General features: G+C 41.9%; 1 protein-coding gene across 10 annotated transcripts in view; it reads right to left on the minus strand.

The window, feature by feature from the left end:
- SLC9B1 (solute carrier family 9 member B1) overlaps positions 1-23,058 on the minus strand; it is a 60,304-nt gene that overhangs the window by 9,508 nt on the left and 27,738 nt on the right. For 9 of the 10 annotated variants that reach the window (XM_014588859.1, XM_027772918.1, XM_014588857.1 and 6 more), the window contains 7 exons: positions 21,596-21,766; positions 19,118-19,260; positions 16,535-16,662; positions 11,316-11,491; positions 6,203-6,309; positions 4,894-5,043; positions 617-725 (listed from right to left, as the gene is read on the minus strand). In XM_014588859.1, the coding sequence (XP_014444345.1) occupies positions 617-725; positions 4,894-5,043; positions 6,203-6,309; positions 11,316-11,491; positions 16,535-16,662; positions 19,118-19,260; positions 21,596-21,766 (984 nt within the window). The remainder of the gene's footprint in view (positions 1-616; positions 726-4,893; positions 5,044-6,202; positions 6,310-11,315; positions 11,492-16,534; positions 16,663-19,117; positions 19,261-21,595; positions 21,767-23,058) is intronic. The other variant, XM_006151152.2, reaches the window with a different exon arrangement.

Raw genomic sequence — 23,058 nt, forward strand, 5'->3', positions numbered from 1 at the left:
TTTGCTATAGGGCGCATGCGCTCGCCAGACAGAGAGAGAGAGAGAGAGAGAGAGAGAGAGAGAGCTAGAAAGCGAGAAATCACCCCCCAGGGGGATGGCCACGCCACAATCCCTTTTCCTTCATTCTCCTCTTGGGATCTTGGGCATGCACGCACAAGCGCCCGGCGTGAGTTTAAGCCACCGGGTCCAGGACGCAAACCGCGGTCGACTACGCGGGAGTCCAGCGACATAGCCATTACGCTAACTGTTGGTCCCGCCTGGTGTGAGTTTTAAGCCAGCGAGTCCAGGACTCGAACCCCAGTCGACTACATGGGAGTTCAGCAACATAGCCATTACGGTAACTGTTGGTCCCCCTTGTAGTCATTTAAAGATATACTGTAAATAAAAATCAAAAACAGGGGTGGCAGGTGGCATGGTGGTTATTCCATATGGTCAACCACGGTTTGAGTCCCTGACCTGGTAGCTTGCTTTTCCACTTTGCTTCTGTCTCTCATTGGTCAAATTAAAAAATAATAATAAATAAATAAAATAAGTAATTATTTTTTAACTAAAAGCATTCATAGTTTTATTAAATATTTTTTAATCTTACATTTTTTTGTGTGCTAATTATTCTTACCAATAGTATTTGATTGAAGAGATGAAACATTTACTTCTGCTCCAACTAAACCAAAAAGAAGAGGTTGAAAAATGTTCCAGGCAGCTGCAATAAGCCTTTGGACTCCAATCTATGAAAAAGATAAATACATTTATAATTATCAAGATATATAAAAATAACTGCATTTCAGAGATTTAAAGTCACTTTTTATAAAAATCGCTTTTCGGGGCTGGCTGGACTCCCACATGGCTGACTGTGATTCGAATCCCGGACCTGGTAGTTTGCTTTCTCACTTTCCCTCTCTCTCTCTTTTTCACTCTGTACATCTCTGGGCAACTTAAAATTAGTAAATAAATAAAGTTAAATAAAATAATTCTTTTTAAAAAAATCTCTTTTCTTTTCCTCTTTCTTCTTCAACTTCCAAAGGGTGTGTGAGCTGGCCAGAGAGAGACAAAAGAAGTGAGAGGAAAAGTACCTCCCAATGGGGCCTGGTCACACAATCCCCTCCTCTCTCTCTCCATCACACTGGGACCCTGGGCATGCACCTACACTGCCCAGCATGTTTTCTAAGCTGCTGTAGCTGGGATTCAAACTGGCTGGCCATGTGGGATCTAATTCCCTCAAGCAGTATGCCGCAGGGCCAGCTCTTTCTCACTCCCCTAATTCACGATAGAGCACATGTGCATGAGAGAGCGAGAGAGAGGGAGAGCGCGAGAGAACGGAAGCCTCCACCAGGCGTGTCATGTTGTGATCCCCTCCTTCCAGTGCTCCAGCCCGTCGGCATCCTGGCCCCCCGGCATGTTTTCAGGCCAGGGTCTCAAGCCAGTCGACACGTGGCTTTCTGCAGTGCAGTCCAGTAAACCACCAACTGCACCATGAAGGCCTACAGTCACAATTAACATTTAACAAACTTAAGATATTTTACTTACAGGAGAAATGTGAAAAGTTAATAAAAATTGAGTCCATTAATTATTTCATTCAAACATTTAGTATTTGACTAAGTTAAAAAATTTAGAATTTGATTAAAATAAACCTATAAAACTATAAAATAAACAATATTATTTGGTCGTTTTGTCACAGAATGAGTGAGGGCTTTAGGGCTCCACACATGTTCAGTAAGAGTTCTAGCTGTTTGGACCAGCAGATGGCATAATGGTTACGTCACTGGACTCCCATGTAGTTGACTGAGGTTTGAGTCCTTGACCCGGCAGCTGAAAACTCACATTGGGCAGGTGTGCGTGCATGCCCAAAATCCTGACAGAAGAATGGAGGAGAAGGGATTGTGGCATGCCTATCCTCTCTGGGGGGTGATTTCTTGCTTTCTGTCTCTCTGGCAAGTACACACGCCCTATAGCAAAAAAAACTCTCTCTAAAAAAAAAAAAAAAGTTCTAGCTGTTTTTGGTAAAGGAACTGATAAGAGAGAGAATTACCTCATGCCTGATAAGAATATACTACCTCCGCAGTGGGGTCAACAGGTGGCGTGGTGGTTAAGAGTGCTGGACTCCCCCACACAATGGACTTTGGTTCGAGTCCCAGACCTGGTGGCTTGCTTTCTCACTTTCTCTCTCTCTCTCTCTCTGTCCCTCTCTGGTCAGATTAAAATGAGTAAATAAATAATGTTAAATAGTTCTTAAAAAAAAAAAAGAAGAAGAAGAAGAAGAAGAACATACTAGCTTCAGGGACATGTGGGCTTCCTGAGGGGAACTGGGAAGACCTCCACTAACAATGACCCTGGAACCCAGCATCATGAACATGAATCCTCAAATGTCACAAGCTTCCAGGGAAAAAATTCTAGTAGTCTGTTAGGCCTGCTTCCAGAGGACCTGCATTGAATAACTCAAGTTTTTTTTTCCTTAGAAGTAAATCAAAAGTGTGTATTATATTCTTATTTGGTTATTTGTCCAGCTCCCCCTTTTGAGAATGAATGCGTCCAGATGCTGTTTCTCGACTGAAAGTTTACAAGAAAATGCACATGACATTGTTGGTGTGCCAATACTTTGGCTCCTCTCCAGGAATTTGGATGAAGAGATTTTAGTCCAAGTCTGGGTTTACGGTTTTTTACAGAATATAAATAAGAACTCTGATGTCCAATGCTTGGGGCACAAACTGTCTTCATAACTATTCCCTTACAGTTTTCTGATTGCCATATTTATACATGTAACTTTTTGGGTTTTTTTTTTTGAGGTTTTTGTTATAGGGCATATGTGCTTGCCAGAAAGAGAGAGAGAGACAGAGAGACAGAAAGCGAGAAATCAGCCCCCAGGGGGGATGGCCACGCCGCAATCCCTCCTCCTCTATTCTCTCAGGATCTTGGGCACGCACGCACATGCTCTTGGTGCAAGTTTAAGCCACCGAGTCCGGGACTCAAACCACGGTCGACTACATGGGAGTCCAGCGACATAGCCATTACGCCAACTGCTGGTCCCACATGTAACATTTTTTAAAAAGAAAAAGAAAAAAACAGTATTACTGTTTCTTCTTTATAGCACACTATCCTATGTGTTACTTTTAATCTTTGAAACCCACTTAATCTTGTTTGTTTTTATTTTCTATCATATAAAAAGGAGTTCTAGTAGTTTTCATTTTATTTATCTAATTGTACTTCATTCATCATCATCATCATTACTATAGGATGCGTGTGCTCACCTGAGAGATGGCTGGGGGTGGGGGGCTGAGAAATCATTCCCCAGGAGGGGGTGGCCACACGGCAAGCCCTTCTCTTCTCTCCTCTCAGCATTTTGGGCATGTACACACAGGCGCCTGGCCCATTTTCCAAGCCACTGGGTCTGGGACTTGAACTGCACAGTTGGCCATTTGAGATCCAGCTGCCTTAACCACTACACTACCTTTATTATTTTTTTAGTAGTGCTTTACATTACTATCTTTTATGTTTTAGGGAAAAAATGTAAGTTTCCTCCTTTTCTTCCTTTTTTCCTTCCTTCCTTTTTTCTTTCTTCTTTCATAGGCAAAAGAGAAAGATCTCCATGTTTATACATAAAGGACTGGTTAGACAAAATGACTAGTTTTGCAAAGAAGATTTGGTATATGAGAGCAGTAAAGGATAAAGGAATATTTTACATTTTATTCTTTAGGTCTTCATCTTTTTTTTTTGCTACAGGGTGCGTGAGCTCGCCAGAAAGAGAGAGACAGAGAGACAGAAAGCAAGAAATCACCCCCAGGAGGAATGGCCATGCCACAATCCCTTCTCCTCCACTCTCCTCTTGGGACCTTGGGCACACATGCACACGTGCCCGGCGTGAGTTTAAGCCACCCGGCCTGGGACTCAAACTGTGGTCGACTACATGGGAGTCCAGCCACATAGCCATTACGCTAACTACTGGGTAATGGCTAGGTCTTCATCTTTTTAAGAGTTTATGTATTTTCATGAGAAAGCGATTGAGAGAGAGAAAACCAAACAATTTCCACAGGATCTCACGCCTCACACGTGAGCCAGGATCGCAGGTGCCAGTACCTACAGTTTGACCTGGGATCTGAACCCTGGCTCTTTACATGTTCTGCAGCACTGCAGAACATTCACTGTCACCGTGCCACCGTGTCTGGGCCTACGTTCAACTTTTATAAGCATGCTTTCATGGGTTAATTGTATAACTAAAATTTTAAGGACATATGTAAAACTTGAGAAAAGGAGAAGCCTGATGTGATAACTTCTGACTTTACAATGTTCCCAGGTGCTTTTCCTAAATATTTTACATCCTTGATTGACTTACACACATCATCAAGGACACACCCTACTACTAGAAAAGGAGATTTCCTGTATGCCCATTTTAAACAAAGATTTATTCAATTTTATTTATTATTACTATCATTTTTCTTTCACTTGCTATAGGGCACACACCCTCACCAGAGAACACGAGAGAGAGAGCAAGCACCAGTTCTGAGACTCAAACTGTGGTCAGCCATGCAGAAGTCCAGTGCCTCAACCACCATGCCATGTGGTGTATGTCCATTATAGATGGGAAAATATTCACCTTTTATTATTTTTTTTTAATGACATATTTGGCTGGCCCCATGTCTGGTGGTTAAGGGTGTTGAATTCCATATGATTGATCGAGCAGTTTGAATCCTAGCCCTGGCGGCTTGAAAAATATGCTGGGTGTGTGTGCATGGGTGCTCAAAAATCCCAGCAGAACAGAGAGATGGAGAAGGATTGGAGCATGACCAGGGCTCAGCGTGGTGCTTTCTCCTCTCCTTCTCCCTCCCTGGCACTGTCTCTCACTGGTGAGTGCACTGCCCTCTGGCACAGATAAAAATGAAATAAAGTGTTAGAAATATTTACCTTTTCGTCGGCCCATGTTGTCCCTGCAATGAAAGTCAGCACTAGCGTGCATAACCCTCCAGATGCGTGTAAGCCGATGCGTTGGCTGCCTAAGACAGCAGAAAGACACATACTCAAAACAAGGAGTGCTCTCTTAAATGTAAGTTTTGTCTAGAATTAGATAGATATTTCAAAATTAATTTACATAAAGTATATAACACGAGTTTTGAGACTGTCACTTGTTTTGACTGATATCATGTCTCTAAATGTTATATTAAATAATGCTTAAAATTTAAATAGTCTTACTAAATATCTTAACAGACTTGGACCAAGTAACAAAATTTGCCAATTTTAGTTTCATATCCATGATATGAATCACATCTCTGATACTAATGTCAGTGAGAATGTTGTAATACTTAAATTATAAATGAAGGAGAATAGAGAAAGCCATGTAACATTCAGTTATATATACTATATCCATTGAAGTTTTAAAGAAAAATATATTTGAGTTTCTCTTTAGTCAAAATAATTGTTATAGGTAAATGAACGTAGACGTTACAGAAACATGGGAGTCATAGCACATCCTTTAAGGCAAGAAAGGGTTATGTTAATAGTCTTCTCTTTGTCAAAAGAAAGTGGAAGTGAATTTAAGTAAAAAATACGGAAATATAAATGGGAACCCATCTCTCTCAAAAATGTTCAAGGAAAAAATTGAGGAGAAAAGATTAGGAAAAACTGTCCAATATCAGTAGCAATTTAGTGGAGAAAGGGCAAAGGGCAGAATGGAGAGGGATACTCTGAGTATCAGTATAAGCACTGGCATTTTTCTGGTATTTCTTATTTGCCAAGTCAGGAAGTGGACTTCCCTGAAGGCCACTGGCCTGTGTAAGCCACTACTGTACTCAGTTTTAAGTACAGAGTAGGCATCAGAGGCTACTTTTGGGGAAAAGAGTTAAGCATAAATTTAATATTTCATACACCTTCCCAATGTCCAAATTTTTTTTTTTTAGAGAGGTTTTTTGCTACAGGGCGCATGTGCTCACCAGACAGACAGAGAGAGACATAGAGACAGAAAGCAAGAAATCACCCCCCGGGGGGATGGTCATGCTGCAATCCCTTCTCCTCCATTCTCCTCTCGGGATCTTGGGCACTCACGCACACACGCCCGGCGTGAGTTTTAAGCCACCGGGTCCGGGACACAAACCGTGGTCGACTACGTGGGAGTCCAGCAACATAGCCATTATGCTAACTGCTGGTCCCTCAATATCCAAATTTTTGAAAGAAACATCTAATATTGCACTTGTACAAAACAGAGTAATTTTTTATTTACCTGATCTCCACTTGGAAAATATCGAAGAATAATTCCTAAAACAGTTCCTACCATTAGACCAATAAGTACATCCCGCAGAGAGGACAGGAGATTGTTAATGACACCACCTGCAGGGGCACACGGTGAGGAGAATATTTCACAGAGAAATACTTTGACATACACAACACATCAGAAAACCAAATCTAAGTGCTTCGTGAAGAAAGGCAAGCATTGTTCAGAAAATAATAGATGGAATGGACTTGGACTAGCGACCTATGTGAAACCATATGTAGATATGTTTGATCAAGTATGTACTCTAAAACAATTTAATATATACATACAACTTGGAAATGTCCAATGTAGGACCAGCAGTGGGTGTAATGGCTATGTCGCTAGACTCCCATGTAGTCAACCGCGGTTCATGTCCTGGACCCTGTGGCTTAAAACTTACGCCGGGCGCGTGTGCGTGCGTGCTCAAGATCACCAGAGGAGAATGGAGAAGGGATTGCAGCGTGGCCATCCCCCTAGGGGGTGATTTCTCACTTTCTGTCTCTCTGTCTCTGTGTTTCTGGCAAGCACATGCACCCTATAACAAAAACCTCTCTCAAAAAAAAAAAGATGTCCAATGTATAAATAGCCCACAAAATAAAGAAGTAGTGAGTCACAATGTGCTTGTCTTCTGTTTCTAACCTAAAAGCCCTAAAAGACCAGGTGGGGTAGAAAACGGACAGAGATTGACAAGGGAGCTCCTGTAACACCTACCGCGTGGCTTCTAAGGGCTGTATTAATGATTCTTCTCTAATGTACCACTATAAAGATAAACAAATGATTTAAATATTTAAGAAATAAAATAATTTAAAAGCAACAACATAAAAGATTTTATCCTAGGGCCAAGCCTAGAAATATCCAAAGGTTGGGGTCAGCAGGTGGTGTAGTGATTAAAGCTCTGGACTTCCACATGGCTGACTGTGGTTCGAGTCCTGGACCCAGAAGCTTGAACCTCAAGCCGGGTGCGTGTGTGTCATGCATGCCCAAAATCCTGAGAGGAGAATGGGAGAAGAGACTGCGGTATGGCAATCCCTTCTGGAGGTGGTGCTTTTTCACTTTCTGTCTGTCTCTCCAGTGAGTGCACGCACCCTATAGCAAAAATCTCTCTCAGAAACAAAACATGAAATATCCAAGGGTTAATTGTTTCCAGTGTATTTTATATCCATGAATGTTTTATTTATATATAAATAAATAAATAAATAAATAAATAAATAAATAAATAAATAAATAAGTTTGTAGTTTATTGCAGTAAGTAGAGAACAAAAAAATAAACACACAAAATAATGGTCCAAAGTCACAAAAAAGTTCAGTAATGCTTTGGGTATTGAACTCACAAAGTACGTATGTATATATTTTAAAGATATTTTTTCTCTAAAAATAATAGAAAAAGAGTGATATCAGTAAGATGGCAGAGGGACCAGCAGAGAGTGTAATGTTACTATCACTGGACTCCTGCCTTGTCAACTGTTGTTCAAGTCCTGGCCCTGATGGCTTGAAACTCATGCCAGGCGTATGTACGTGTGTGCCCAAGATCCAGAGGAGAGAATGGAGCAGAGAGAAGAGGAGAATGGACTGTGGCGTGCCATTCCCCTGCGGGTATGTGTGTGTAAATTTCTCGCTTTCTGTCTCTCTGATGAGTACATGTGCCCTATAGCAAAAATAAAAAAAAGTAAGATGACAGAATAGGAAACCCCAAATCTTGATTCTCCGAAAGATACCAATTGAACAACAACAGTCCAAAAGCCTTTATGGAAGTCCATAATCGATACGTTGCAGTACCCCATGGAAGTGCAAAGCCAAGAAAAGTGGTATTGAAATGACTAAGGGAATGACTAAGGGCTATACCTGTGACAGCCCTTCCCCAAGTTGGCACAGGTTGGCACAACTGGGAAAAATACCCAATTGTAGCTTCTCTGCTAGGAGGGCAAGAGCAGAATGAAATGTTTTGGGAAGGCTGCCTGAAATGCTAGCTTCTGTCTCACCTGACTCCCAGTGTGGGCAGTGCATGGGGCGGGGGATGGCGGTGCTGAGAGAACAGGCAAGGTAAGAGACTTGCAGCACCTTAGAACACGCAGTACCACTGACAGACACCAAAGGGAGTAAGAGTGCCACGAAAAGGGACTGGGCATCTCTAGTCTGGATACTGCATGCAAAAGCCTAGAAAGCACATATCTCTAGAAAAGGCTTGAGAGGCCCCAGAATCTACAGCTGGATTGATTAGTTAAAGCCTTCTGTGTAAAGTCAGTTAATAAAGACTGATAAATGTGGAAAGTTTTTAAAAGCCCAAATACCTGCTAACAACAATAACAAGGCAAAGAAATTGGGAAACGTGATCAAATCAAAGGATGAAAATAAATTTCTAGAAACCAACTCCTTAAAATGGAGCTCTGTGACTTACTCCACAAAGAAGTTTAAATAACTGTGTTAAAGAAGCTCAGTGAGAACATGGATAATTACATTAAATCAGAATACGATGTATGAAGAAAATGAGGATATTGGCAAACGGGGTAGCAGATGGCATAATGGTTATGTTGCTGGACTCACATAGTAAACTGTGGTTTGAGTTCTGGACCCGGCAGCTTAAAGTCATGCTGGGCAGGTGTGCGTGTGTGCTCATGATCCCAAGAGGAGAATGCAGGAAAAGGGGTTGCAGCATGGCCATCCCTTCTGGGGGATGGGAGGTGGTTTCTCACTCTCTCTCTCTCACTGTCTCTATCTCTCTCTCTCTGTGGGAAGTATATGTGCCTTATGGCAAAAACTTGTAAAAAGAGAAAAAAAGAGAGGAACTGTATCTATTAGTTTTTGACTTAAAAACATTTTGGTACTTCAATAATACAGAGACTGAATTTCAAACAGTGTAGATAATTAAAGCAATCACAAAATGTGGAAATGTTTATTTTCAATTAAAAAAAATTTTTTTAGTTTATTAATCCTCTCATGAAAAACCCACACAATCACTGCAGATAGTCACTGCAGAATCTTTACTCCTGCGACTTTTTGCCAGCACCAACACTGGCCTTTGTAGTCCCCCTGACTTTCTTCATTCTGTTCTTGCATTCCTTTTGCTGTTTTCTTGACATCTTTTCCTTCTCATAAAGGCCATGTCTTGAAGTCTATGTTTGGGCTCATTTTTCTTTGCATAATCCAAAGGATTGTAAATCATGCCAAAGTCAGTTGTCTTGCCACCACTGAAATGGGTTCTGAACCCAAACACAAAGATGCCATCTGCTGTGGTCTTGCACATCTTCACTAGTTTCTCCCAAATTTCTGTCTTAGGTACGGTTGCCTTCCCGGGGTGAACACATCAATGACCTTTTGTTTCCTCTGAAGTAGTTGGTTGGTCATGAATTTTCTGGTTTGGATGGTTACTGTGTCATTCATGATGGTGGTATATCCTCAAGCAGCCAGGGAGGAAAATAGCTTTTTTCACAATTTTTACAGTAACATTCAGGGTCAGATATCACCTTGAGAGACAGAACTGGACAGGGATCTTGTCCCACCATGACCAGAAGGGCATATGATTGTTCCGGCTCCACTTGTTTAAACCATGTTAATGATGGAGCAACCAGTAATACCAGTAATACTGCCCTTTAAAATTTTTTAGTGAAAACTGATATAATTACAAACCAATATAAACAGATAAGTAGTAATATTAGTTGTAGAATTAATTGAAACATGGTTATATTAAGTAGTAGTTTCTTTTCTTTTTTTTTTAAGAGAGATTTTTGCAATAGGGTGCATGCGCTCACTGAAGAGACAAAGAGAGAAAGACAGAAAATGAGAAATCACCCCCAACCCCCCAGAATGTCGGCCATGCCACAATCCCTGCTCCAGTCTCCTCTTCTCTGGGCATGCATGCACACATGCCTGGAGTGAGTTCCTAGCCTTCTGGTTCAGGACTCAAACCACAGTTGACTACACAGGAGTCTAGTGACATAACTTTTACGCCATGTGCTGGTCCCAAGTAATGGTTTCTTAACCCACTGAAATGTCTTCTCCCATTTAGTACGAGCTTTCTTTTATTTATAGATAGATAGATGGATAGATAGACAGACAGATAGATAATAGCCAGAGGACATGTGTGCTTACCAGACAGAGAGAGACCAAGTTCCCCCAAGTGGGCATAGTCATGCTATAATCCCTCTTCCTTTTCTTCTCCATCCCATCCAGATTTGGGGCACACATACACAAGTGCCTAGCATTTTTTAAGCTGCCAGGGCCAGGATGTGAAACAGTTTGCCATGTGGAATTGGGCTCCCAATGCATATTGCTTAACCACTGTGCTACCTGGCCAACCATCTGTTGGGTATTCTGAAAAGTCATGACACATTTTTTGCATACAAAAACAGGGAAATACATCATGACTTTTCTCTCTCTCTCTTTTTTGTTATATATTAAAAAAAGAGGTTTTTGCTATAGGGCACGTGTGCTCACCAGAAAGACAGAGACAGAGAGACAGAAAGTGAGAAATCACCCTCCAGGGGGGATAGCTACGCCGCAATCCCTTCTCCTCTATTCTTTTTTTTTTTTTTTTTGAGAGAGCCGCTATAGGGCGCGTGCGCTCACCAGACAGACAGAGAGAGACATAGAGACAGAAAGTGAGAAATCACCCCCCAGGGGGGATGGTCACACCGCAATCCCTTCTCCTCCATTCTCCTCTCGGGATCTTGGGCACACACACACACGCGCCCGGCGTGAGTTTTAAGCCACCGGGTCCGGGACGCGAACCGCGGTCGACTACGTGGGAGTCCAGCGACATAGCCATTACGCTAACTGCTGGTTCCCCTTCTCCTCTATTCTCTCTAGGGATCTTGGGCATGCAGACACACGTACCTGGCGTGAGTTTAAGCCACCGGGTCTGGAACTCAAACTGCACTCGACTGCATGGGAGCCCAGCGACATAGCCATTAGGCTAACTGCTGGTCCCACATCATGACTTTTCTGACAACCCAACAGTATGAACTTTCTATGAAGGATAAGAGGGTCTTAAGCTGAAGTCTGGCTTAGTAAATACGGAAGTACGGCTAGAAACCCACTTTAAAGGAGGGGAGGGTCACAAAGACTAGGCAGTGGCATTTCTTGCTACCTGGGGAGAAGACTAGGCTCATGCACGTGGTGAATCCAGTGATCGCCACGACGTCGTCCATGCTGCTGGCGGCTATGAGTAAGGTTGGAATGCCTTTCTCAACACCATATCCATTTTCTTGCAAAAACAGCATAGAAGGGACAACAACAGCAGGAGAGACAGCGCCTACGACAAAACTGAAAGACAGACTTTGAAAACCACTTCAGAAAAATTTAACCAAATGGTGTTTTATTGTAAACTTCATGACAAATGTATTAACCTTTTTAACAAATGCAAGATCCTGTTTTTGAGTGAATACCACTTACAGGAGATAAATCTTTTCACGTATTTTTGTTAGTGCTAGATAAAATTTATAGTGGTTCGAGAGGTTGGACTGAGAACAAACTGTAGTCTCTCTTTCCATCCCTAAATCCTTTCAAAAGATGTAAAAATAATAGGAAAATCCATAACCTATCTAGAACTAAAAGGGGGAATCCTCAATGGATAAGAAACTTTACCAGGAAGAGGCAATTTAGGATTAACAAAGAAAACCAGAAGCCAAAATAGGGGTTAAGTAAACATTTCTACAGAAAATCAGATGTATTCATACTAGAAAGTTGCTCCATGCCCAGAAATGGCAGATACTAGAAATGGAAGACCTCAGGGGAAACCAAATGGGTGACTACCAGGAGTTTACTGAAGGAACGGCAAGAAAAATCTCCCTTCCTCACTGATTCCACCTCTTGAGTAAGTCAGTAAGGGACAGAGACGTAGGGTCAAAAGAAGGAACAATTGATGTTGACACCTAGTTACAAAGGCAAGTGAGAAAATTCCTATGGTACGTGATGACATCCTTAAGAAATGGGGACACTTCTTTAGCATAAGTCACCCAGAGCTTTGTCTCCTCTCCCACCTATCGCTTTGAGGGCCAAACTACAGTGCTCTCTGTGGTCCGGCCTCAGGGCCCATTTACTTGCCTGCAGTTTTTAGCAACCCTCCCCTGCTGACAAGAGCCTACCTGGGGGTGCTGCGAGGTTTTGCCTCCTGTACTCCTGGACAGTCCTGCCTAACTAACTAAAGCGAGGGCTGGACGGTTCCAGCCTCAGCCACTGGCTGTGCAACATCAGCCAAGCAGTTCATGCTCCTGATCGCCCTGTGGACTCAGGAAAAGACCAGACTTTTCTGAAACCACATACTCACTAGCTCAGCAATTCTTGAACTTTGAGGCACACCAGAATCAAGAGGTGTATTATTTATCTAATTTCACTTAACAGATCATCCCCAAACAAAGTTTTTTTTTTTTTTTTTTTTTTTTTTGGAGAGATTTTTCACTATAGGGCGCATGCGCTCGCCAGACAGACAGAGACATAGAGACAGAAAGCGAGAAATCACCCCCCAGAGGGGATGGTTACGTTGCAATCCCTTCTCCTCCATTCTCCTCTCGGGATCTTGGGCACGCATGCACACACGCCCGGCGTGAGTTTTAAGCCACCGGGTCCGGGACGCGAACCGCGGCCGACTACGTGGGAGTCCAACGACATAGCCATTATGCTAACTGCTAGTTCTCCCAAACATAGTAGTTTTAAACAGCAAATATTTTATTATCTCATCTCATAACTTCTGTGAGTCAGAAATCTGAGGGTGGCCTAGCTGTACACCCCTGACTCAAGACCTTTCATGGGGTGGGTGGGATGAGATGTTCTTCCGAGTTTACTCACACAGCCATGGGCAGCCCTCAGTCTGGTTAGGGGGGCTTTCCCAAAGGCCTTAAGACATGGCTGCCGGCTCCCCTCAGGACATGTGATCAGAGAGAACATGCAAGACAGAAGCCACAGCCTCGCCTAACCTAACCTTGGCAGTGACACCCACAGCTTCTGCTGTGCTCTGTTCATCACGAGCAAGTCACTAAGGCAAGTGTACCCTCAGGGAGAGTGTGCGACAAAGGTGTCAATACCAGCGATGGACCACTGGAAGTAATCGCAGAGGGTACCTGCCATGGAGTTGAGGACCTTTGAAGAAAACTGGTGCCAAGTTCCCATTTCAAGACATTCTGATATAACTGGCATGGAATTGGACCAGAGTACCGGGATATTTTCTTTTATGTTAGAAAATTTGGGGGTGGGGGCAGCTGGTGGCATGGTGGTCAAAGTGCCTGGATCCCACATGACTGATTGCATGGTTCAAGTCCTGGACATGGTGGTTTGAGAAACAGGTTGGGCACATTACGTGTGGGCCCATCCAGAAAGGAGGGAGAAATGGAAGAAGGGGGATTGTGATGTGATCACCCCATATGGGTGCTGTTTTCTTACTTTTCCTTTCTCTCTGTCTCTCTCCAGTGAGAGCACATGCCTCTGGTGAAATAGCAACATAAAATTTTGGTTAAAAAATATGTAATACGGGACCAGCAGATGGCATAATGGTTACATTGCTAGACGACATTGCTGGAGTAACACATAGTTAACTGCAGTTCGTGTCCCAGACCTGGTGGCTTAAAACTCATGCCAGCCACGTGTATGTGTGTGCCTAAGAGTCCTGATGGGAGAATGGAGGAGAAGGGATTGTAGCGTGGCCATTTCCCCTGGGGGGTGATTTCTTGCTTTCTGTCTCTCTAGCTCTCTCTGTCTCTCTGGTGAGCACAGGTGCCCTATAGCAAAAATGTCTCTAAAAATAAATAAATACATAAAAATTTAAATATGTAATATAAAATTTATCCTTTTCACCATTTTTAAGCATACAGTTCAGTAGTGTTAATTATATTCATATTATTGTGTAACTGATCCTTAAAAACTTTTCTTCCTGCAAACTGAAACTTATATTCATTGAATAACAATCTCCTTTTTCCTTCTGCCCTCAGTCCCTGGCAGCCACCATTCTGTTTCTGTTACAAGGAATCTGACTACTCTAGATATCTCGAATCATATAGTATTTATCTTTTCATGATGGCTTATTTCAATCAGCACGATGTTTTCAAGGTTCGTCCATACTGTAACATGTGATAGGATTTCTTCTTTCTATGGCTAAATAATATTCGATTGTCCGTCTACACCACATTTTATCTGCCGGTGGGACACGTGGGCTGCTTCCACACTTGGTTATTGTGAATCATGCTACCATGAACATGCACATGCAGTGCTAATGTCTCTTCATGATCCTTCTTTCTATTCTTTTGGCTATGGACCTCAAAATAAGATTGCTGAGTCATGCCACTTAGTTTTTGAGGAACTTCCGAACTCTTTTCTGTACTAGCTATACCATCGTACATTCCCACCTACATTGCACAAATTGTGCAAATTATCTACATCCTCACCAACATTTGGTGGACACACACACACACACACACACACACACACACACTATTCTAAAGGGTAAGTGACGGTATCTCATTTGTTGTGTGTGTGTTTAAGGATTATTTATTTATTTAATTTATTAATGATTATTATTTATAAATTTGCTATAGGGCATGTGCACTCACTAGAGAGACAGAAAGAGAGAGAGAAAGTGAGAAAGCAAGCTGCCAGGTCTGGGACTTAAACTGTGGCTGGCTGTGTGGGAGTTCAGCACCTCAACCACCACACCACCTGCTGGCCCCCTTATTCTGTTTTAAAAAATGTTTTATCTCATGATGCCAGGGGGTACAAGTAAGAGAGAGAGAGAGAGAGAGAGGGAGAGAGAGGGAGAGGGAGGGAGGGAGGGAGGGAAAGCACTCCCCCAGAGGGGTCTGGTCACACTGCAACCCTTTTCCCTCTGATTCTCTAACCCATCAGGGTCCTAGGCATAAGTTACTAGATCTGGGACTTGACCCTCATTAGTCATGTGGGATCTGGACTCCTCCCTCCCCATAGCACGCAGCAGGATGGCACCAGGGAGCCAACCCTCCTGGGTTTCCATTTGCATTTCTCTGGTGGTTACAGATGTCTGACATCTCCGTTATTTGCATATCTTTGGAGAAATGTCTATCAAGTTCTTTACCAAATTTTTGTTTGTGTCACTGTTGATGTTGTTGACTATAGGAGTTCTTCCTGTATTCTAGATATTAGCCCCTTAACAGACATATGGTTTGCAATTATTTTCTCACATTCTGAAAGTTGCCGTATCACTCTGTCTTCTTTGCTGTGCAGAAATGCAAATTAAAACAACAAAGAACATATATTCTTGCTTACCATATTGGAAAAAAAATACATTTGATAATATCAAGGACTTGCGTGGATTTGAGAAAACAATGGTTATTCTCACATGTTGGTGATAGGGAAATTAGGACAGCCATGCTGGAGGTGTTTTGGCAGTATCTATCAAAGCTAAACTGCATATCATCCAAGAAACTGTTCTAGACTAATTTACATTTGTGCAAAATGAGACAAATAAAATGCTAATTGTCGTAACCTTGCCAATAAAATCTATTCTTGTCATATAATGTAATACCATAAAATTAAAAGGAATGAACTATATGTTTCAACATCAAGAAATCCCCAAAATATTACTGACAGAAAAGAGCAACTTGTAAAGTGAAACATTCTTCAATAAGATATGTATAAAAATACACAGAATACTGTTTTTCCTACGGTTTCTTCTTTTTTCTTTTTTCTTTTTGGAGAGGTTTTTGCTATAGGGCACGTGTGGTCGCCAGACAGACAGAGAGAGACAGAGACAGAAAGCGAGAAATCACCCTCCAGGGGGGATGGATGGCCATGCCGCAATCCCTTCTCCTCCATTCAATATTTTTTACAGATTAATTAAATTAATTAATTATATTATTTTTAATTTGGCCAGGGAGAGACAGAGAAAGAGAGAGAGGGAAAGTAAGAAAGCAAGCTGCCAGGTCAGGGACTCGAATCATGGTTTGACGTGTGGGAATCCAGTGCCTTAAACATCACGCCATCTGCTGGCCCCCACAAATATTTCAATAGTTTTTTTTTTTTTTTTTGAGAGGTTTTTACTATAGGGCGCGTGCACTCGCCAGAAAGACAGAGGTGGAGATACAGAAAGTGAGAAATCACTCCCCAAGGGGGATGGTCACACTGCAAACCCTTCTCCTCCCTTCTCCTCTTGGGATCTTGGGCACGCACGCACACGCGCCCAGTATGAGTTTAAGCCACCGGGCCCGGGACTCAAACTGCGGTAGACTACATAAGAGTCCAATGATGTAGCCATTACACCATCTGCTGGTCCCCAAATATTTCAATAATATAAAAAACAAGTATCCTTAACTGAATATTTTTATAGAAAAAAATGAGAAAAATTACCCTAGTAGAAATCCCCACTGCCAGGAAAGTTTCATAATGAGGCGAGAAAACAAGGCAGCCGAGCATGCTTCCATGAGGCAAGGACCCATGGACAATCTGAGACAGACTGCCTTCAGATGCCGCAAAGCCTAAAACAAGAACATGCAGCTTAGGTCAGCTCAGATAATCAAGAACATTATCTAAGCAAGTACGGAAATATACACTTTTCTTTGAGTAATAAGCTTTATTAAACTATTGGATCGTTGGAAAACTCATGATGCACTTTTTGCACAGAAAAACAGTAAAAAAAATACGTTATGACTTTTCCGACAACCCATTAAATCTCATTAGGCCAGATTGTACCACTGGGCTTGAAACGCCATCTCAGCTCATTTTGTATGTCGTCATAGATTATATTATAAACAATTTCACATTTTATAAACTATTGTTGTATTTTAATTATTTAAAAAGATCCATTATTTTGTATCTAAATAACTATTTCTACCTTACTTAATTTTCCCAATAGGTAGTATAATCATAGTATCGGAAAGGTTTTTTTCTCATCAGTTAACTTTTAACAATAAATTCTTTGATTTACTTGATCATTATAAACAAAAATATCAACATGCCCAAAAAGAAAATCAGTTAAAAACTGCAAAATTAATTTAAAAGGAGAGAAACTTTAAAATTTTCTCACTGGCTCATATTTTCTACTGGGGAACTTTTAAATTTTCTTATTTGTTCAAATATTCTACTAGAAGAACCAGCAGATGGCATAATGATTACGTCACTGGACTCCCACACAGTTGGGTGTGGTTTGAGTCCCAGGCACAGTGGTTTGAACCTCATACCACGCACCTGCACGCCCCAGGTCCCAAGAGGAGAATGGAAGAGAACGAATTGTGGTGTGGCCATCTCCCCTGGGGGAGTGATTTCTTTCTCTCTCTCTGTCTTTCAGGCAAGAGCATGCGCCCTAAAGCAAAATTATCTCTAAAAAAATTCTAGTAGGGAACATGACCTTTTTCACTGGTTATGCTCTTGAGATACTGCCATTAAACACATATATTTGCCACATTTACTTCAGTAGCTGTTCATGATATATGTATGTCATCTTCAAAATGGTCTTCATACAACCCAAACAGATGCATAATTCTTAGGTTGTAAAGTTTTTAATTATTTTATTCTTTTATTTATTTATTATTTTTTTCTCATGTGTTTTTGCCAGAGAAAGACAGAGAGAGAGAGAGAGTAAGCTGCCAGGTTCGGGACTCGAACAGTGGTCGGCCATGTGGGAATTCCAGTGCCTTAACCACCACGTCACCTGCTGGCCCACCTAGGTCATAATGTTTTAAGAAATATTTTTTAAAAATAGTTTTCTTCAATTATGTAAAGATAACTAGGAACATATTTCTTTGGGAAAATAGGACACGAAAATATTTCTGCAATGAAATCTCTTTTTTTGAGATTTATTTACTTATTTAATTCCATTTATTATTATTATTATTTTGACCAGAGAGAGACAAAGAGAAAGGGAAAGCGAGAAAGTGAACTGTAGTTGGCCTTGTGGGAATCCAGTGCCTTTAACCACTATGTCACCAGCTGGCCCCATGCAATGGAATCTTTTTCTTTTCTTAAAGAATTACTTTATTTAACTTTATTTATTTATTTATTTAAATTTGACCAGAGAAGGACAAAGTGTGAGAGAAGGAGAAAGGGAGAAAATAAGCTGCAAGGTTTGGGACTTGAAACACAGTTGGCCGTGTGAGAATCCAGCGCCCTTAACCACCACGCCACCTGCCGGCCCCACAATGGAATCTTAAATGAAAGAAAAAAAAGAGCCTTTTAAAGGGTGACATTCTTTTTTTTTGGGGGGGGGAGGTTTTTGCTATAGGGAATGGGTGCTCACCAGAAAGACAGAGAGAGACAGAGAGACAGAAAGTGAGAAATCACTCCCCAGGGGGGATGGCCACGCTACAATCCCTTCTCCTCCATTCTCCTCTGGGGATCTTGGGCACGCATGCACACGTGCCCAGCGTGAGTTTAAGCCACTGGGTCCGGGACTCGAACCGCAGTCAGCTACATGGGAGTTCAGCAATATAGCCATTACTCTAACTGCTGGTCCCAGGGTGATGTTCTTTGTTAACTGAAAAGTAAATAGTTGTCCATAGAAAAGTCTTCCAAATAATACAGGTGCTGTATGAGGGACGTTTATCTCTAAGCAAATCATTAAGATGGTCTCTAACAGAGACCATCTATCGCAGTGATTTCTCTTCATATTGGCAATAACCATATATATACATATATATATATACGTATACAACCATCTATCGCAGTGATTTCTCTTCATATTGGCAATAACCATATATATACATATATATATATATGTATACATATATATATGTATATATATGTATACATCATGACTTTTCCAACAACCTAATAGAAATGAAGGTCCCAATATTTCTATAGTCTTTGTTATCTTAGTTTTGCTTACTTTTTGGGTTCCACTTGGAATAGCTATAACACAAATTTGACCTTTTACCCCATCCTGACCAGCTTCTAATATGTGAAGTGTCTTTACTCAAGTTATAAATGGAAATCTACCTGAGGATCAAGCCCAAGCCCGGCTCGTATCAGGATGATGGCAAGGGCAGTGCTTCTCAGGGCTGACGACCACACACTCTGAATATGGACATGCTCGCTGATGAACGGAACATTCCGGATGATAAAACCAGCCAGTAACATCCCTTCAAAGACAGAAAGTGAAGGACGTATGATTCAGCTTGTTTTTGCAAGAGAGAAGACAGAAATGCATTATTTCTCCTCACACACACTACACTTCTCATGACTTCAGGGAAAGACAGGATACCTACAAGTAGAGAAGGCAGCATAGGGAATGAAAGGAGAAAACACATTTAAACGGCGTACAACAAGCAATTCATGTCACTGGGGCATAAAGGACAACGGTGGGAGCGGGAACAGTGAGCTGGAGGGACGAGAAACCGCCCCTCCCCTTTGGCAGGGCAGAGCAGAGCACCATAGGAAGGGTTTAGTGAGGAAGAGACATAGTGAGTGTTGCCTTTTTCTATGTGATGACCTTGGTGAGTTAGATAGGCACTGAACTGGAAACAGACCAGTTAGAGGGCTCTGCTGTAGTCCAGGCAAAAGTCAGAAACGAATAGCCTCAGCTACGGCCAAGAGGGGGTTTGGAGAGGAGGAAAAGAATGCAGTGAGTACTCAGAGCCCTGCGAGGTATTAGGGACGTGGAAGGGCGTCGAGGTAAGATGCAGAGGGGATGTCAGTGACAGCGTGCCAGTATCGAGGTGCACTGAGGAATGAGAAGGCGTGAGACACGATCGACAGGAATCTTTTCACTGATTTTCTTCTTCCTGGATAGAGTTACAGAGCCACGGCGAGGAAGGAACAGGATGCAGTACTGGTGAGACGGGTGAGGCACTCGTGAGCACACACATTAAGATGTTCAGAGGCTTACTCAGAACCAGAGGACCTTGGGCTGCCCTAGTCACGATATATGTAAATCTGTGACTTGCAATCAAATCAGGTTATTGACAGAAAAATGCAGTCCTTTATAAATTTTTCTTTTCTATAATACATTTTAAATTAAGTTAAAAAAAAAAAAAGGCCTATTGAGGGACCAGCAGATAGCATAATGGTTACGTCACTGGCTTCCCATGTAGTTGATCAAGGTTTGAGTCCCAGACCCAGCGACCTAGCAGCTTAAAACTCAAACAGGTGCATGTGTGTGCATGCCAAAAAATCCCGAGAGGAGGATGGGGGGAAAAGGGATTGTGGTGTGGGCAAGGTCCCTGGGGGTTGATTTCTTACTTTCTGTCTCTCTGGCGAGTGCACACAACCGATAGCAAAAATCTCTTGGGAAAAAAAAAATCCTATTGAAATGATAACAATACCAAGAATCATATAATAAAGATACTGAAATAACTTATTTTTATTTTTTAAAGAATTATTTCTTTCCATTTGTTATTGTTATTTTTTTTTCTTTATTTGACGAAAGAGAGAGAGAGAGAGATAGGGAAAGTGAGAAAGCAAGCCACCAGGTCCAGGACTTGAACCATGGTTAGCCATGTGGGAATCCAGTGCCCTTATCCACCACACCACCTGCTGGCCCCATACTGAAATTATTTTTAAAATAGATCTTGAAAAACATTCTACATGTGTGCATGCGTATGTGCATGTATGTGTGTGTAGAGAGAGGGAGAGAAAATATATGACGAGACTTCAAAGAGTTCACAGAAAATGGAATTAAAATGTGAGTTTGGGGACCAGCGGATAGTGTAATGGTTACGTCCCTGGACTCCCACGTAATCAACCATGGTTTGAGTCCCAGAACTGGCAGCTCTAAACTCATAGAGGGCACATATGCATGCATGCTCAAAATTCCGAGAAAAGAATGGAGAAGGAATTACAGCACAGTTATTCCCCCTGGGGAGTGAGTTCTCTCTCTCTGCCTCTCTGTCTCTCTGGTGAGCGTGCATGCCCTATAGCAAAAATCTCTCTCTCTCTCTAAAAAAAGTTTTGGTGCAGGGACCAGCAGTTAGCATAATGGCTATGTCGCTGGACTCCCACGTAGTCGACCGCGGTTTGCGTCCCGGACCCGGTGGTTTAAAACCCATGCCGGGCGCGTGTGCGTGTGTGCCCAAGATCCCGAGAGGAGAATGGAGGAGAAGGGATTGTGGTGTGGCCATCCCCTCTGGGGGTTGATTTCTCGCTTTCTGTCTCTCTGTCTCTCTCTGTCTGTCTGGCGAGCGCACGCGCCCTATAGTCAAAAACCTCTCAAAAAATAAAAAGTTTTGGTGCAAAAAAATAAAAAATGTATGCATAGTTTTTTGTAATACGTATTTTCCACGAGTTTTTGGACCCTCCCCCCAGTTCATCTATAAAAGATCTATATATAGTAAATACATATTAAAGAAGCCATATTGACATTACATTGAAATGTTTCTGAATTACATTTATTTCTGAATTATATCTAGTCCAACTGAAAAATATTCAAAATTTACGTATAGTCAGTAACAAAGAAAAGAGAGCTAAGTGTATACTTACCAAGAAGAGGTGGAAGGGGAGGCACTGAAGGTATTCTAATGTGCTGTAAAAGTTTCCCCCCAACAAAGGCACTATAAAAAATAACTAACACTCCAAATATATTTCTACCAGGGAAAACTTCAGAGCCTGTGAATGACCAGGTTACACACCATATCATCAAGAATATAAGTCCTGAAATATAAAAAGTATATGTCTATATATCTACCCAGACACACATGTTTATAAACAAAAGACAAATTCTATTTTATCAAATATATTAATAGCCAGTTCTACACATAGCATAGATTGACACTGCTTACCCACGTGCTTGACAAGTATTTGGCTAAAATATAGATTCCAAAGACTGTCAATTTTTGAGAGACAAGTTTTAAACAAAGTATTTTTATTTAAAAACATTTTTAAAGGTATTTTGCCATAGGGAGCATGCATTCACTGAAGGAAGAGAAAAACAGAGAGAGGGAGAGTGAGAAGCTACCCTCCAAGGGGATGGCATAACACGATCCCCTTTCCTCCATTTGCCTCCTGGGATTCTGGACACACACATATGCACTCAGCATGAGTTTCACGCCGTTTGGTCCAGGACTCAGTATTGTCGGCCACAGGGGAGTCCAGCACCTTAACCACTACACCATCTGCTGGTCCCTAAAAAAATAGTTTTAAACCTGACCTGAATTATTTAAAGTGTTTCATGGAGCTGGCTCTGTATCGCAGTGGTCTGGTGCAGTGTAAAGTGGCCCCGGGATTAAATTCCAGCCTCAGTGGATTGAAAAAGCACTCCGGCCAGAGGGATGATTTGATATGGAGTGGAGAAGGAAAACCCGCATCTCGCTGGCTGAGAGCGGCAGGCTGGTCTGTGAACGTGGACACCCGCAGCTGTGCTCATCTGAGGCTGCAGTCTCAATGGGGGCCAATGGCACACGGGCGAAAATTTAACTGGAAGATCCTGGAAGTAAGAAAGTCCTACGACGTTTGAGACAGGTTCTTCACACACCCATGGCTGTTGGAGAAAATATGCAAGTGTGTGGAAGACTCCGGGAAGACTTGATGAGGACTCGCAGGTGGTATGTTGGCTGAGGTGCCAACTGCGGGTCAAGTTCATACCTAGTGATTTGCTTTCTCACTTTCCCTCTCTCTCTGGTCAGTGCATGTGCCCTATAGCAAAAACAATAATAATAATAATAAATTAAATAATTCTTATAAAAGTAGTGAGGACTTGAGTATCAGCCGCAACTTTGAATTTATTCATCAAACCATTTACACATTATTTGGCAGCGAATGGGAACCCTACTGGCTTGAACACAGTGTCCCCTCCTATTTATGAATTGCCCACTAAGCTATATAACAGATATAAGGGAAATACCTAGTAAGATATGCTAACAATTTTTTTCTTTCTTTTTGAGAGAGAGATTTTTACTACAGGGTGCGTGCACTCACCAGAGAGACAGAAAGTGAGAAATTACCTC

Source organism: Tupaia chinensis, unplaced genomic scaffold (assembly GCF_000334495.1).
Source record: "Tupaia chinensis unplaced genomic scaffold, TupChi_1.0 Scaffold000315_1, whole genome shotgun sequence".
Lineage (NCBI taxonomy): Eukaryota > Metazoa > Chordata > Mammalia > Scandentia > Tupaiidae > Tupaia > Tupaia belangeri.